Here is an 18310-nt window from a genome sequence, read left to right as displayed (position 1 = left end):
CATCCCAGGTGTAGGAATGCAGAGTGGTATAGTGTGGGCCTAAAATGTGTATGTGTCACGGTGCTCCTACCTGGACATGGCTGGACCCCAGGCTTTGGCTCCTGGGAAATAATTGGAGGGATAAAAGGATAACTTGAGTCCAGACCTTGAGATGAAATTCAATGGCAGCTTTACTTTCATAAACGTTCTCCAAAACGGTTTACATTTTTGTCTTGGTCCCAGCAGGCTTTAGCATTAAAACTGGCCGTCAAACTTGACGCTGCTACATCTGTTTCTCTCTGGCTCTGCTGTACTGACAGGCTGTCACGGATGCAGTGTGGGGGAACACTCCACACCAAGCACAGGAGGGAAGGGGATAGGAATGAGAAACTAGGGTAAAAGGAGGTCACTCGTAGAATAACCGTAATTCAAGTCCTGACCAACTATAAATATGAACTGACCTTGATGGTAGAAAAGTTCATACACCGTAACCTAGAGCCCTAACACACCCTGTAGGGCCCTGGTATAGTGACAGGACTTGAGACCACCTATTCCTCCACCAGAAGGATGAACAGGAGTTTCTCTCAGGCCTGGATACAACAGACAGGGGAATACAAACAAAATACGAATAGCAAAGACGACACTTAACTTCACATGGAGCAAAGGCAGTGCTAGGAGCTCAACTAAGATCCAACCACCAGCTAGCCCAGAATCCAGAAACTGAAGCTATAAACTGCACCCCCAGTAGGGTTAAGCAGTAATAAATAGGGAAAGTTAAATGACCAAAACAACAATACCTGCCAGAGGCAAACACAGACACAAGATCCATAAGGAACCATTCTGATTAACTCACGTGTTACCAGTCTCTGGTCTCCTGGCCCCTGTCACAGGAGTGTCTGTGACACAGGCTAGCTATATAACTCTGCTTTTTCTGTCTGCTGCACCTTCTCTCTTTAGTCTGACTCTTAAGTTATGCCAGGGAACTATGCTCCTGGCTTCTGAGGCTTTAAGCTTTGGCCTCAATGGCCAGCAGAGCTGAGGGTGCTCTGACTGGCTTGGGCACGTCCAGAGACATGCCTTTACACCCTTCCCCAAGCAGGGGGTAAGCTAGACAAACTAGAAACTGGCTCCCACCCTTCCTGTAGAAAGGAAGTGGTACTCGCCCACCTCTCTCCAGAGAGGGGTTCGAATGTAATGGTAAGTTCTATTCTATCTAAATATAGCTCTGCCATGTTTGCTGCCACCTGCTGGTGAACCAGACACATTACATGAACAGTTACATAACATTAGAAATGAACAGTGTAGAGGACCTGGAATAAATGCATAAGATGACATGAGGTTAGACCAATAAAGACCGTAGCAAGGTGCAGAAGTGGTAACACCACTCTGAGGCGTTACATTAGTAGCTGCAAGTTGGAGGGACCTTCGGCCGCATTATGTTAGGACAATAAGAAAAAAACTTGGTCTCCCTAAGGATATTGATCTAGGTGTGCAGGTCCACCCAAGCCATCCAACAGATCTGAAGTAACTGAGGCTTACTGGCTCTCAGTCAGATGAGAGCTGGTTTGGAATGTCTCAGTGTACAAGGCTGCGATTGTAAGGTATACTGACTAAGCCTGTCATCTGTCTCATTGATGGCTTGCATATACCTGGCTTTTGGCATATAGCCTTTGAGTGGTAGTCTATTGTATGTTGTATGTTGTAGATAATAGATGTCTAAGACACATCCAGCCATCCTCTTAATGCAGTTTCCAAACCATTTCGATAGGGTGTCCATCAATTTAACTTTTTTTGTGAACCAGACTCCCTCTTCTTCAGAGCAGGGGGTGCCTGGTTTGATGCTCGGGTTTCCCATTGACCTTCATTGTAATAAATTGTACTCGAGCACCCGCAGTATTCAGTTGAGCACTGTGATGTGCCAAGCATGCTCTCTCAACACTATTAATTTCCTTTTAATTTAGTTATTTTATTTAACAGTGTCAGACAAGTGACAGGCCCTTCAAAGGGAACAGGCAGTGACCAAAATGTTTGTCACAGGCAAAAAGGGGGGGCGGGGGGTGGCAGCAGGAGTTGAAGCGAGAGGCCTCCTCCCGATGTCATCTAGCGGTTGTGTCTTGACCAGAAACCCTGCGGTGCTTGACTCTGTCTTCTACTTTGTCGTAAGTGACATCAGACACCCCCAGCTAAGACCAGCTAAGAGTTGGTGGGTTATTCAGACGACGCTTAGTTGGCATGGCCCGGGAAGCAGGCCCTGTGCCTCACCTGTCCTCAACCGGCTTTTTTCCATTTCTGTTCCCACTGCTAGAGAAGTATTATATGCTGTAGGCTCCACTCCACTTTTCAGCGAGGACAAGCTACTAGAGGACAGTCAGCAGCTACTGCCCAGCCAAGATCTGGAAGAGACAACTGCTGCTTCCTCCAGTAGGGGGGCAAGTAGCGATTAGTAGAGAGTTGTGTGGGAGCTGATGTTGCAAGCGGTCAGGCTCCTGGCCCTGAGAAAATTAAGGGGGACATCATCCACTACTGTCTGCATGTCACCAATTAAGCTGATCGCACTTGTGAGCCGGGTGAAGGGGCTTCATCATGAGAAGAGGGTGGCAGCTTGCGCGTGAGGCAGCAGCTGAGCCAGCAAGGTGGCAGCAGTGGGAGGTCGGAAGCCAAACATGCCCGAGGTAGACCGCCCACTACACAGGAAACTACCTGCCCCAGAAGTAGCGGTGTGGACCGATTGAGAAATTTGCTCATCTCTAATTAGGATAATCCTTTTACATGTCCAGTGCTTCATATTAAAGTCCGGCATTGTACATGTGGGATTTTAGTTTTTTCTAGCTTCTTTCATAAACAATGCTGTAACTCTAGCCATTTTTTCAGGCATGTCTACTTTCTGTATAGAAAAGGCTATGAGGAAAATGCTACAGGTAAGACACACTGGCCCAGTTTAACAGATGTGTCTATGCCAAAACTGTAAAAAAAAAAAAAAAAAGTGGTGCAATTTGGCACATCTAAGGTGTCTACACCCCACCCAATATGCTTGAAAAGGGGATGCAGCCTAGAAGGAAGGGGCTGATCTTCACCTCATGGGAAATGGCCTAATATATGCCATTTTGCTCTAAAATTGCACCACAATTCTGGCATAAAAATCTGCCTTAACATAGGCTAACCAATAATTGGTATAGAGTCAGAGAAAAGGGTCTATCCCTGCACCACATTTATCATCCACCCTGAGCCCCTGTGATAAATCTGGGAGAAGATCTACACAACTTGTCTAAATAAAATAACACACACACACACACACACACACACACACACACACACACACACTAAAAAAGAAAAAAGCAGCCAGACAAAAATTCACGTGTGCAAGGACCCTTAAAAGCTTAGTCTTGGACTGCAAGAAACTATTTTTTTTCCAGAAACAGTAACACACCTGTTTAGGGCTGTGTCTGTTCTATTTAGGGCTCATGCACATGAATGCATTTTCTTTGTGTCCATTCCATTTTTTTTTTGCGGACCGTATACGGACCCACTCATTTCAATAGGTACGCAAAAAAAATAAATGAATAACACGGAAGCTACTCAGTGTTCATTTTGTTTCCGTATATCCATATTTACATTCCCCCAAAAAATAGAACATGTCCTATTGTCCACATTACGGACAAGGATAGTACTGTTCTATCAAGGGCCAGTGGTTTCCTTCAGCAAAATACGGAATGCACACGACTTCATCCATATTTCTTGTGGACCGCAAAATACATACAGTCGTGTGCATGAGCCCTTACATGAATGTGGATGAGTTAATGTACCAGACTTGGAACATGGGCAGATGTAGCGTGGTTTCTGGGGAACAAAGCAGGACCTTTTTTCTGGTTTTCGAAATGTATAATACTCAGAATGTATAGGAACACTACTGAAAGCATGCAAGGAAAAAAAAAAAAATGAAATTAATCACCTGCATTTCCAACTGTAGTGGACACAATTTCAGCAGCCGCGCTTATACTTTCGCTGTTAGTAACATCTAGTATTACTGTTTGCAGTCTACTAGAGGTCTCTTTCTTTAGGTTCTCTGCTCCATGATCGGTCAGACAAGCAGCCAGGACTTTCATTCCGCGGTTGTCTAACTGCTTTGCCAGCAGGTTTCCAAATCCAGTATCGCATCCAGTAATGAAGACGTATTTATCTGTGAGATTTTCCAGGATAAGACTTTGTCGGTACCATCTGTACAATAAGATCAGACCAAATACGGCCAGCAGGAGTAGCCACATGATGAGTAGGTAGTTTTGTCCTAGAATATTATGGGGTTAATATTAACAATCAATAAATTATATAATACACACTTTAGGATTTAATTTGAAACACGATTGATTATTTATAATGTACTTGACATTGTGTCTAATATTATATTCCATTCCCTAATTGGAATCTCAAAGCCATCTGCCCCATTTACAACTTGTATCTTGCTTGTTCGTAGTAGCTGCCTGCTGACAGTATTCCTGAAGCCAGTGTAGAGACTTGCCCTAAGGCCCCTTTCACACGGGCGAGTTTTCCGTGCGGGTGCGATCCGTGCGGCGAACGTATGGCACCCGCACTAAATCCTGACCCATTCATTTCTATGGGGCTGTGCACATGAGCGATGTTTTTAACGCATCACTTGTGCGTTCAGTTGAAATCGCAGCATGCTCTATATTGTCCGATTTTGACGTGACGCAGGCCCCATAGAAGTGAATGGGGTGCGTGAAAATCGGATGGCATCCGCAAGCAAGTACGGATGCCGTGCGAGTTGCACGCACGGTTGCTAGGAGACCATCGGGATGGAGACCCGATCATTATTATTTTCCCTTATAACATGGTTATAAGGGAAAATAATAGCATTCTGAATACAGAATGCATAGTAAACCAGCGCTAGAGGGGTTAAAATAAATAAAATAATTTAACCTACCTTAGTCCACTTGCTCGCGAAGCCCGGCATCTCCTTCTGTATCCTCTGCTGATGAACAGGACCTGGGGTGAGCTGCTCCATTAAATAGAGCTTAAGGACGTTAGATGACGCCACTCCGGTCATCACATGGTCTTTTACCATGGTGAATCACCATGGTAAAAGATCATGTGACGTACCATGTGATGACCGGAGTGACGTCATCGAAGGTCCTTAACCTGTATTTAATGGAGCAGCTCACCCCAGGTCCTGTTCAGCGCAGAGGAGACACAAGGAGATGCCGGGCTTCGTGATCAAGTGGACTAAGGTGAGTTAAATCATTTTTTATTTTTTTAACCCCTCTAGCGCTGTTTTACTATGCATTCTGTATTCAGAATGCTATTATTTTCCCTTATAACCATGTTATAAGGGAAAATAATACAATCTTCAGAACATCAATCCCAAGCCCGAACTTCTATGAAGAAGTTCGGGTTTGGGTACCAAACATGCGCGATTTTTCTCACGCGAGTGCAACGCATGACAATGTTTTGCACTCGCGCGGGAAAATCGTGCATTTTCCCGCAACGCACCCGGCTCTTATCCGGGCAACAAAACTGACGCCCGTGTGAAAGAGGCCTAAGTTCACACCTGAGCGTTTTACAGCGTGTTCAAACGCGCTGTAAAACGCTCAACACTTGAAAACCAATGCTTCCCTATGGCCCTGGTTCACACTTGAGCGTTTTACAGTGCGTTTGAACGTGCTGTAAGACGCCCGACGCATAAACAAGTTCTTGAGCTTTTTTGGGGGCGTTTGTCGTGCGTTTTGGCCATAGACTCATTGGACAACACTGCAGTCAATCACACAAACGTGCGTCAAACGCGCTTTTACTATTGCAAAAAACGCGCATAAAAACGTGCAACAAATACGCGCGTAAAACGCGCGTCTCAGAAATTCTCAGGTGTGAACCCAGGGTAAGGCCTCTTTCACACAAGCGACTTTTCCGTGCGGGTGAATACATAGCACCTGCACTGAATCCTGACCCATTAATTTCAATGAGTGTGTACATGAGTGTTTTTTTTCACGCATCAGTTCTGCGTTGCATGAAAAAAAAAAAAAAAAAAAAAAAAACCACACACAGCATGTTCTATATTCTGCATTTTTTACGCAGCCCTGGCTCCATAGAAGTGAATGGGGCTTCAGTGAAAAATGCATTGCATACAGAAGCAGGTGCGGATGCGATGCGTTTCACCGATTGTTGCTAGGAGATGTTGTTTGTAAACCTTTTTTTTATCATGCGCGTAAAAAACGCATCAAAACATATTGCACCCGCATGGAATAAAAAATGAACTCAATTACAGACAAAACTGACTTAACTCGCTTGCAAAATGGTGCGAGTATCACTGAACGCATCCGGACCTAATCAGTCACACACGTGTGAAAGGAGCCTAAGGGGGTCATTTATCAAACTGGTGTAAATTAGAACTTGCTTAGTTGCCCATAGCAACCAGGTCATTTTGGAAAGCTCATTTGGAAAATGAAAAGAGGAATCTGGTTGCTCTGGACAACTAAGCCAGTTCTACTTTACACCAGTTTGCTAAATGACCCACTAAAGCTTGGATACTCTGCACATGTGCAGACTATGGTCTCTTGTAATTATATTCACACTTTTTTAGCCCAGTTTTGATCTCTATAGACACAGGCGCAGCAATTTCGCAGTACTAATTATTGCATGCTAAGCTCAGGAGCGACTCGCTCGCTAATTTATCTCTTGCAGCCAATAATTAATCTGATTTTACAGCTGAATGGATGAATATTTACAAATGCCACAGTAGCTGGCGATACATGTGAAGTTCCATGCCCCTCCATGTGCTTCCTCCAGGCCAGAAAATACAATTATATCTGCCCATGTGTAGTGTCCCACTCCAGGTGGATGGGGCCACTCCAAATTGCTTTATGTCATTTTGCATTATTTAATGTATTCTCCTTTGTCACAGCTGTTAAATTTCTATTTCAGGTTGGTGGATGCACTACATACACACTAGGTGTCACTTTTACCCCATTTATATAGGTCAGCACACAGGAAGAGACGGAAGATTAGAAATGGGAGTTTAGGAGTGGCCGTATTGCGGACTGCATTTGCGGATCCGCAATACATGGGAGCTGTTCCGTGGGCATTCTGTATCATGGATGCAGACCCATTCACTTTAATGGGTCCGCAAATCCGGTGATGCGGAATAGAAGCACGGAACAAAACACTAGAGTGCTTCCGTGGGGTTTTGTCCTGAACTTCTGTTACGCAAAAAGATAGACATAGTCCTAGCTTTTTGCAGAACTTGCAGATCGCAGCACCATTAAAGTGAATGGATCTGTCATCTGCTGCGGTTGCTTCGCGGTCGTTGTTCGTGCATTGCGGCACGTTCGTGTGCAGGAAGTGAGGAGCCAGACTTGGCTCTGTCCTCTGGGCTTTGCCCCAGAGTGAAGCTACTTCAGCCCAAAGCCTAGGACTTCTTGATCCGTTACTGCAACACCCCTACCAGGAACTTGGGGGAATAATTGCTGTATCTCATGCAACCTTTTCAAATAATAGAGCAGAGTTTGCCTGCCATAAGGGAGACTGCCATTGGGTTGCTGGATTACTAAACTATAGAATATTGGCAAAGGAAGGCATCTTCCGTTTATCAGGCTCTAGTCTCTTTTGCATTAGGTGGAGAGATTCTAAGCTATAAGCTGCCCACCATAACCAAGGAGAGAAATGCCATCTGGCAGAATACTTAGTTTTGGATCCTCCATCATTGAAAGGCTGAGAAACAGAAGAAAGATAAGTAACTAAGTACAAGTAAGATAATCACTTCTACACAGCAGAGCTGAAACCTACAGACACCACCTCACTGACCTTGTTATTGGGATTTACAGCTTTACCATCTGTATGTATGACAAAGTGCTGCTAATGGGTTATATTTATTGCAAGACTACAATTTACAAGTAAAGTTCCTATTTAGTTCAACCATTGCCTCTCTCATCATGGCACATACCGGTGCTGGCGTCACAAGCACAGGGGCCCAGCCACCAAAGCACCTTCAATACCCATTACCATCAAGGGCACCTCAACTTCCATCTGGCTGGTGTTCCCTGCAATAGAGAGAGTGCCCCGGAGGATTTAGTGCTGTCTTCCCCTCCACTGCAGTCTAGCCCAGTGGACAACTTAACTGAGTACTACTACCCTCACTCGGCACATCACCACTGTTAAACCGTGAGTAACCAGAACTGTATTTACCTCGGCCCACCTAATGCTCACACAGTGACCTCACGTATAATTCCCCTGTCGGTCTAACTCAATTCAGTTGCAGTTCAGTCCCATTCAAGTGAAAGGAGATGAGCTGCAATACCAAGCATCGCTGCTGTCTAATGTACGGAGCTGTGCTTGGTAAACTATAAAGAGACCACAGTGCTCAACTGAGCTCTTGTGAGAGCCATGGCCTCTTCAAACAGCTGATCAGTAGGGGTTAGTGATGAGCGGGAGGTGCCATATTAGATTTTGCGATATATTCATTCGAATATTCGCGAAATTAGTGTTAAATTCGTTGAAATCGAATATTCGTAATTATGCCAATTATCGCGAATAATGAGATTTATTTTTCGCGTATTGAGATTATTTATTTTGATAGTATAAGGAAACGTTCCTATGCTAATTGACTATGGCTAGGCTAATGTGTATTTTACGAAATTTCGTAATATTGCTCTAACTTCGTCTCTTAGAACATTACGAATATTCTAAAAGACGAAGTTAGAGCAATATTACGAAATTTCGTAAAATACACATATAGATTGTAATTTAGCTAATATAGTGCTATAATTAGAGTTGAGCGAACACCTGGATGTTCGGGTTCGAGAAGTTCGGCCGAACATCCCGGAAATGTTCGGGTTCGGGATCCGAACCCGATCCGAACTTCGTCCCGAACCCGAACCCCATTGAAGTCAATGGGGACCCGAACTTTTCGGCACTAAAAAGGCTGTAAAACAGCCCAGGAAAGAGCTAGAGGGCTGCAAAAGGCAGCAACATGTAGGTAAATCCCCTGCAAACAAATGTGGATAGGGAAATGAATTAAAATAAAAATTAAATAAATAAAAATTAACCAAAATCAATTGGAGAGAGGTTCCATAGCAGAGAATCTGGCTTCCCGTCACCCACCACTGGAACAGTCCATTCTCAGATATTTAGGCCCCGGCACCCAGGCAGAGGAGAGAGGTCCCGTAACAGAGAATCTGTCTTCATGTCAGCAGAGAATTAGTCTGCATGTCATAGCAGAGAATGAGGCTTCACGTCACCCACCACTGCAACAGTCCATTGGCATATATTTAGGCCCAGCACCCAGGCAGAGGAGGGAGGTCCCGTAACAGAGAATCTGTCTTCATGTCAGCAGAGAATTAGTCTGCATGTCATAGCAGAGAATGAGGCTTCACGTCAGCCACCACTGCAACAGTCCATTGGCATATATTTAGGCCCAGCACACACACAGGCAGAGGAGAGAGGTCCCGTAACAGAGAATCTGGCTTCATGTCAGCAGAGAATCAGTCTGCATGTCATAGCAGAGAATCAGGCTTCACGTCACCCACCACTGCAACAGTCCATTGGCATATATTCAGGCCCAGCACCCAGGCAGAGGAGGGAGGTCCCGTAACAGAGAATCTGTCTTCATGTCAGCAGAGAATTAGTCTGCATGTCATAGCAGAGAATCAGGCTTCATGTCAGCCACCACTGCAACAGTCCATTGGCATATATTTAGGCCTAGCACACAGGCAGAGGAGAGGTTCATTCAACTTTGGGTAGCATCGCAATATAATGGTAAAATGAAAATAAAAATAGGATTGAATGAGGAAGTGCCCTGGAGTCCAATAATATATGGTTATGGGGAGGTAGTTAATGTCTAATCTGGACAAGGGACGGACAGGTCCTGTGGGATCCATGCCTGGTTCATTTTTATGAACGTCAGCTTGTCCACATTGGCTGTAGACAGGCGGCTGCGTTTGTCTGTAATGACGCCCCCTGCCGTGCTGAATACACGTTCAGACAAAACGCTGGCTGCCGGGCAGGCCAGCACCTCCAAGGCATAAAAGGCTAGCTCTGGCCACGTGGACAATTTAGAGACCCAGAAGTTGAATGGGGCCGAACCATCAGTCAGTACGTGGAGGGGTGTGCACACGTACTGTTCCACCATGTTAGTGAAATGTTGCCTCCTGCTAACACGTTGCGTATCAGGTGGTGGTGCAGTTAGCTGTGGCGTGTTGACAAAAGTTTTCCACATCTCTGCCATGCTAACCCTGCCCTCAGAGGAGCTGGCCGTGACACAGCTGCCTTGGCGACCTCTTGCTCCTCCTCTGCCTTGGCCTTGGGCTTCCACTTGTTCCCCTGTGACATTTGGGAATGCTCTCAGTAGCGCGTCTACCAACGTGCGCTTGTACTCGCGCATCTTCCTATCACGCTCCAGTGCAGGAAGTAAGGTGGGCACATTGTCTTTGTAGCGTGGATCCAGCAGGGTGGCAACCCAGTAGTCCGCACAGGTTAAAATGTGGGCAACTCTGCTGTCGTTGCGCAGGCACTGCAGCATGTAGTCGCTCATGTGTGCCAGTCTGTCCAGCATGTGCAAGGTGGAGTTCCACCTGGTGGGCACGTCGCATATGAGGCGGTGAGCGGGAAGGCCGAAGTTACGCTGTAGCGCAGACAGGCGAGCAGCAGCAGGATGTGAACGCCGGAAGCGCGAACAGACGGCCCGCACTTTATGCAGCAGCTCTGACATGTCGGGGTAGTTGTGAATGAACTTCTGCACCACCAAATTCAGCACATGCGCCAAGCAAGGGATGTGCGTCAAATTGGCTAGTCCCAGAGCTGCAACGAGATTTCGCCCATTATCACACTCCACCAGGCCGGGCTTGAGGCTCACCGGCAGCAACCACTCGTCGGTCTGTTGTTCTATACCCCGCCACAACTCCTGTGCGGTGTGGGGCCTGTCCCCCAAACATATGAGTTTCAGAATGGCCTGCTGACGTTTACCCCGGGCTGTGCTGAAGTTGGTGGTGAAGGTGTGTGGCTGACTGGATGAGCAGGTGGAAGAAGAGGAGGAGGAAGCCGAGAAGGAGGAGGTGGCAACAGGAGGCAAAGAATGTTGCCCTGCGATCCTTGGCGGCGGAAGGACGTGCGCCAAACAGCTCTCCGCCTGGGGCCCAGCTGCCACTACATTTACCCAGTGTGCAGTTAGGGAGATATAGCGTCCCTGGCCGTGCTTACTGGTCCACGTATCTGTGGTTAGGTGGACCTTGCTACAGATGGCGTTGCGCAGTGCACACTTGATTTTATCGGATACTTGGTTGTGCAGGGAAGGCACGGCTCTCTTGGAGAAGTAGTGCCGGCTGGGAACAACATACTGTGGGACAGCAAGCGACATGAGCTGTTTGAAGCTGTCTGTGTCCACCAGCCTAAATGACAGCATTTCATAGGCCAGTAGTTTAGAAATGCTGGCATTCAGGGCCAGGGATCGAGGGTGGCTAGGTGGGAATTTACGCTTTCTATCAAATGTTTGTGAGATGGAGAGCTGAACGCTGGCGTGTGACATGGTTGAGACGCTTGGTGACGGAGGTGGTGGTGGTGGTGGTACATCCCCTGTTTGCTGGGCGGCAGGTGCCAACGTTCCTCCAGAGGCGGAGGAAGAGGCTGAGGCGGCAGCAGCAGAATAGGCCGAGGCGGCAGCAGCAGAAGAGGTAGCAGGGGGAGCCTGAGTGACTTCCTTGGTTTTAAGGTGTTTACTCCACTGCAGTTCATGCTTTGCATGCAGGTGCCTGGTCATGCAGGTTGTGCTCAGGTTCAGAACGTTAATGCCTCGCTTCAGGCTCTGATGGCACAGCGTGCAAACCACTCGGGTCTTGTCGTCAGCACATTGTTTGAAGAAGTGCCATGCCAGGGAACTCCTTGAAGCTGCCTTTGGGGTGCTCGGTCCCAGATGGCGGCGGTCAGTAGCAGGCGGAGTCTCTTGGCGGCGGGTGTTCTGCTTTTGCCCACTGCTCCCTCTTTTGCTACGCTGTTGGCTCGGTCTCACCACTGCCTCTTCCTCCGAACTGTGAAAGTCAGTGGCACGACCATTATTCCATGTGGGGTCTAGGACCTCATCGTCCCCTGCATCGTCTTCCACCCAGTCTTGATCCCTGACCTCCTGTTCAGTCTGCACACTGCAGAAAGACGCAGCAGTTGGCACCTGTGTTTCGTCATCAGAGACATGCTGAGGTGGTATTCCCATGTCCTCATCATCAGGAAACATAAGTGGTTGTGCGTCAGTGCATTCTATGTCTTTCACCGCTGGGGAAGGGCTAGGTGGATGCCCTTGGGAAACCCTGCCAGCGGAGTCTTCAAACAGCATAAGAGACTGCTGCATAACTTGAGGCTGAGACAGTTTCCCTGGTATGCATGGGGGTGATGTGACAGACTGATGGGGTTGGTTTTTAGGCGCCATCTGTGCGCTTTCTGCAGAAGACTGGGTGGGAGATAATGTGAACGTGCTGGATCCACTGTCGGCCACCCAATTGACTAATGCCTGTACCTGCTCAGGCCTTACCATCCTTAGAACGGCATTGGGCCCCACCATATATCGCTGTAAATTCTGGCGGCTACTGGGACCTGAGGTAGTTGGTACACTAGGACGTGTGGATGTGGCAGAACGGCCACGTCCTCTCCCAGCACCAGAGGGTCCACTAACACCACCACGACCATGTCCACGTCCGCGTCCCTTACTAGATGTTTTTCTCATTGTTATGGTTCACCACAACAACAAATATATTATTTGGCCCAATGTATTGTATTCAAATTCAGCGGGATATAAATTTGAGGCCTAGTATTTAGGCGCTGGGTGACCGGTATGGATTTAGTGACAGAATTAGACTTGGAAATGCACAGAAGCGTGTGTGTGAAGTTATTCTGAATGACCCTATGTGCACCTTGAATATTATATACCCTTTTAGGGATAGATTTCAAATAGCTCTGATATAGCAGAAACCACTAAATTATGAAATTGCTAAATTGGGAATTGTATTTCAACCCAGAACAAAAAATGTGCTTTGACGGACACTAAATATCTTGCCCAGCAACAACAGTACAGCGGTAACGAGAGATTTAGCGGGATATAAATTTGAGGCCTAGTATTTAGGCGCTGGGTGACAGGTATGGGTTTAGTGACAGAATTAGACTTGGAAATACACAGTAGCGGGTGTGTGTGAAGTTATTCTGAATGACCCTATGTGCACCTTGAATATTATATACCCTTTTAGGGATAGATTTCAAATAGCTCTGATATAGCAGAAACCACTAAATTATGAAATTGCTAAATTGGGAATTGTATTTCAACCCAGAACAAGAAATGTGCTTTGACGGACACTAAATAACTTTCCCAGCCACAACAGGACAGCGGTAACGAGAGATTTAGCGGGATATAAATTTGAGGCCTAGTATTTAGGCGCTGGGTGACAGGTATGGGTTTAGTGCCAGAATTAGACTTGGAAATACACAGAAGCGTGTGTGTGAAGTTATTCTGAATGACCCTATGTGCACCTTGAATATTATATACCCTTTTAGGGATAGATTTCAAATAGCTCTGATATAGCAGAAACCACTAAATTATGAAATTGCTAAATTGGGAATTGTATTTCAACCCAGAACAAGAAATGTGCTTGAACGGACACTAAATAACTCGCCCAGCTACAGCACTAGGGACAGATTTAGCTGGATATAAATTTGAGGCCTAGTATTTAGGCGCTGGGTGACCGGTATGGATTTAGTGACAGAATTAGACTGGGATATGGCCAAAAAATAAACAGACTATTGCTGGTTAAATGTACTTGGTGTGACAGCTTCACCCTGATGTAGGCTTTAGCCAAAAAACAACCACACCATTGAGGGTTAAATGCTCTTGGTGACAGGCGCAGCTTGCCCCTGATTTTGTATATGGCCAAAAAATGAACAGACTATTGCTGGTTAAATGCACTTGGTGTGACAGCTTCACCCTGATGTAGGCTTTAGCCAAAAAACAACCACACCATTGAGGGTTAAATGCACTTGGTGACAGGCGCAGCTTGCCCCTGATTTTGTATATGGCCAAAAAATGAACAGACTATTGCTGGTTAAATGCACTTGGTGTGACAGCTTCACCCTGATGTAGGCTTTAGCCAAAAAACAACCACACCATTGAGGGTTAAATGCACTTGGTCGCAGCTTGTGCTGGCGCACCACAAGACACAAAATGGCCGCCGATCACCCCAGAAAAATGTGACTGACAAACGGTCTGTGCAGCCTAAAAACAGTGAGCAATTGAGGATCAGCAGCTCAATGATCCACAGCTGCAGATCGATCAGTTAATCAAGTCCTTTGGAGGAGTTAATCTGCCTAATCTCGCCCTACTGTCGCAGCCGCAACCTCTCCCTACGCTAATCAGAGCAGAGTGACGGGCGGCGCTATGTGACTCCAGCTTAAATAGAGGCTGGGTCACATGGTGCTCTGGCCAATCACAGCCATGCCAATAGTAGGCATGGCTGTGATGGCCTCTTGGGGCAAGTAGTATGACGCTTGTTGATTGGCTGCTTTGCAGCCTTTCAAAAAGCGCCAAGAAAGCGTCACAAAAGCGCGAAGAAAGCGACGAACACCGAACCCGAACTTTTACGAAAATGTCCGGGTTCGGGTCCGTGTCACGGACACCCCAAAATTCAGGTACGAACCCGAACTATACAGTTCGAGTTCGCTCATCCCTAGCTATAATCCCTTTTCCGTACGCCTCCCACAACGGCACTTCAGCAGGAGGGTACCCCGCCCCCAGGGACAGGAAACGACGTAGAAAGCAGAAGTTTAAATGCCTCCCCCTTACCTTCTCCAGTAGTTTGCTGTCCCTTGGGATGAGTGGAAAGCGGACAGGCTCCCTCCTGCCGAAGTTCCATGTGCCCAGCCTGCGGTGAGTATTCCCTGCTTTGCAGGAGGGCTGTGGCAGAGCGGCGGACGCTGGGGGTGAGATACTGCTCCCACCGCTTGCTTCCGGCGTAAGTCCTCGCTTCAGGCAGCCACCGGACGGTGCACCGGCTCAGGAAGAAGCCGCTTGCAGGGCCAGAAGGCGCGGGATCTCTGGGTCACGCGACCTCGGCTGGGCCATGTGACGCAGCCATGTGAAATGGATTCAAATTGACGGCGGGAAGCTGGGTAAATGCCACTCTGTCTCCAGCAGAGCAGCAGTGGATCTTCAGCATGTCTCTGCAGCAGGAGAAGCCTTCTGATGCCCCTAAGGCCCCCATTCCGGTAAGCCTCCTCCTCCGGAGTGATTTATTTTACATCACCTGTGGGTTATTCCTGGTGACGGTTGCCCCACTCCTTCCCCTATAGTAAAGGAGCTCCCGCTCTTTTTCTTTGTTCTTTCAGAATAGAGAAGCCGGAAGGAGTGGGGAATCTGCACAGAAAAGAAAATGTGCCATTTGCAAAAAGCATCTGGCAGTACAGAGTAAAAAAACCTATCTGCCAAAGATGTACGGACAAAATAATGGTTGAAGATTCACCTTCTCTTGTGGAGAATTTACGTTCCATTATAAGAGAAGTAGTGAGCTCAGCAGTGGAAGCAAAAATGGCGTTCCTTTCCCAGAAACCTTCCACTTCTAAAGTGGTCACGGATAAGGATGAGAGGATGAGCGAACTCGAACTGTATAGTTCGGGTTCGTACCGAATTTTGGGGTGTCCGTGACACGGACCCGAACATTTTCGTAAAAGTCCGGGTTCGGTGTTCGTCGCTTTCTTGGCGCTTTCTTGGCGCTTTTGTGACGCTTTCTTGGCGCTTTTTGAAAGGCTGCAAAGCATCCAGTCAACAAGCGTCATACTACTTGCCCCAAGAGGCAGTCACAGCCATGCCTACTATTGGCATGGCTGTGATTGGCCAGAGCACCATGTGACCCAGCCTCTATTTAAGCTGGAGTCACATAGCGCCGCCCGTCACTCTGCTCTGATTAGCGTAGGGAGAGGTTGCGGCTGCGACAGTAGGGCGAGATTAGGCAGATTAACTCCTGCAAAGGACTTGATTAATCGATCGATCTGCAGCTGTGCATCATTGAGTTGCTGAAATTCAATTGCTCACTGTTTTTAGGCTGCCCAGACCGTTTGTCAGTCACTTTTTTCTGGTGTGATCGGCGGCCATTTTGTGTCTTGTGGTGCGCCAGCACAAGCTGCGACCAAGTGCATTTAACCCTCAATGGTGTGGTTGTTTTTTAGCTAAAGCCTACATCAGGGTGAAGCTGTCACACCAAGTGCATTTAACCAGCAATAGTCTGTTCATTTTCTGGCCATATACCACATCAGGGGCAAGCTGCGCCCGTCACCAAGTGCATTTAACCCTCAGTAGTGTGGTTGGTCAAGCTGTCACACCAAGTGCATTTAACCAGCAATAGTGTGGTTATTTTTTGGCCATATCCCAGTCTAATTCTGTCACTAAATCCATACCGGTCACCCAGCGACTAAATACTAGGCCTCAAATTTATATCCCGCTAAATCTGTCGTTACCGCTGTACTGTTGTGGCTGGGCAAGTTATTTAGTGTCCGTCAAAGCATATTTTTTGTTCAGGGTTGAAATACAATTCCCAATTTCATAATTTAGTGGTTTCTGCTATATCAGAGCTATTTGAAATCTATCCCTAAAAGGGTATATAATATTCAAGGTGCACATAGGGTCATTCAGAATAACTTCACACACACGCTACTGTGCGTTTCCAAGTCTAATTCTGTCACTAAATCCATACCGGTCACCCAGCGCCTAAATACTAGGCCTCAAATTTATATTCAGCTGAATTTGAATACAATACATTGGGCCAAATAATATTTTTGTTGTTGTGGTGAACCATAACAATGCGGAAAACATCTAGTAAGGGACGCGGACATGGTCGTGGTGGTGTTAGTGGACCCTCTGGTGCTGGGAGAGGACGTGGCCGTTCTGCCACATCCACACGTCCTAGTGTGCCAACTACCTCAGTTCCCAGTAGCCGCCAGAATTTACAGCGATATATGGTGGGGCCCAATGCCGTTCTAAGGATGGTAAGGCCTGAGCAGGTACAGGCATTAGTCAATTGGGTGGCCGACAGTGGATCCAGCACGTTCACATTATCTCCCACCCAGTCTTCTGCAGAAAGCGCACAGATGGCGCCTGAAAACCAACCCCATCAGTCTGTCACATCACCCCCATGCATACCAGGGAAACTGTCTCAGCCTCAAGTTATGCAGCAGTCTCTTATGCTGTTTGAAGACTCCGCTGGCAGGGTTTCCCAAGGGCATCCACCTAGCCCTTCCCCAGCGGTGAAAGACATAGAATGCACTGACGCACAACCACTTATGTTTCCTGATGATGAGGACATGGGAATACCACCTCAGCATGTCTCTGATGATGACGAAACACAGGTGCCAACTGCTGCGTCTTTCTGCAGTGTGCAGACTGAACAGGAGGTCAGGGATCAAGACTGGGTGGAAGACGATGCAGGGGACGATGAGGTCCTAGACCCCACATGGAATGAAGGTCGTGCCACTGACTTTCACAGTTCGGAGGAAAAGGCAGTGGTGAGACCGAGCCAACAGCGTAGCAAAAGAGGGAGCAGTGGGCAAAAGCAGAACACCCGCCACCAAGAGACTCCGCCTGCTACTGACCGCCGCCATCTGGGACCGAGCACCCCAAAGGCAGCTTCAAGGAGTTCCCTGGCATGGCACTTCTTCAAACAATGTGCTGACGACAAGACCAGAGTGGTTTGCACGCTGTGCCATCAGAGCCTGAAGCGAGGCATTAACGTTCTGAACCTGAGCACAACCTGCATGACCAGACACCTGCATGCAAAGCATGAACTGCAGTGGAGTAAACACCTTAAAACCAAGGAAGTCACTCAGGCTCCCCCTGCTACCTCTTCTGCTGCTGCCTCGGCCTCTTCCTCCGCCTCTGGAGGAACGTTGGCACCTGCCGCCCAGCAAACAGGGGATGTACCACCAACACCACCACCACCTCCGTCACCAAGCATCTCAACCATGTCACACGGCAGCGTTCAGCTCTCCATCTCACAAACATTTGAGAGAAAGCGTAAATTCCCACCTAGCCACCCTCGATCCCTGGCCCTGAATGCCAGCATTTCTAAACTACTGGCCTATGAAATGCTGTCATTTAGGCTGGTGGATACAGACAGCTTCAAACAGCTCATGTCGCTTGCTGTCCCACAGTATGTTGTTCCCAGCCGGCACTACTTCTCCAAGAGAGCCGTGCCTTCCCTGCACAACCAAGTATCCGATAAAATCAAGTGTGCACTGCGCAACGCCATCTGTGGCAAGGTCCACCTAACCACAGATACGTGGACCAGTAAGCACGGCCAGGGACGCTATATATCTC

General features: G+C 47.5%; 1 protein-coding gene across 3 annotated transcripts in view; it reads right to left on the bottom strand.

Annotated features, from left to right (window-relative positions):
* The window catches only part of LOC122933104 (retinol dehydrogenase 7-like), a 148502-nt gene that overhangs the window by 17246 nt on the left and 112946 nt on the right, over positions 1-18310 (bottom strand). For all 3 annotated transcript variants that reach the window (XM_044287873.1, XM_044287875.1, XM_044287874.1), the window contains one exon: positions 3929-4261. In XM_044287873.1, coding sequence (XP_044143808.1) covers positions 3929-4261 — 333 coding nt within the window. The remainder of the gene's footprint in view (positions 1-3928; positions 4262-18310) is intronic.

Source organism: Bufo gargarizans, chromosome 3 (assembly GCF_014858855.1).
Source record: "Bufo gargarizans isolate SCDJY-AF-19 chromosome 3, ASM1485885v1, whole genome shotgun sequence".
NCBI classification, from domain to species: Eukaryota; Metazoa; Chordata; class Amphibia; order Anura; family Bufonidae; genus Bufo; species Bufo gargarizans.
Note: the sequence above shows the minus strand (reverse complement) of the source record. Positions and strands in the feature narration are given on the sequence as shown.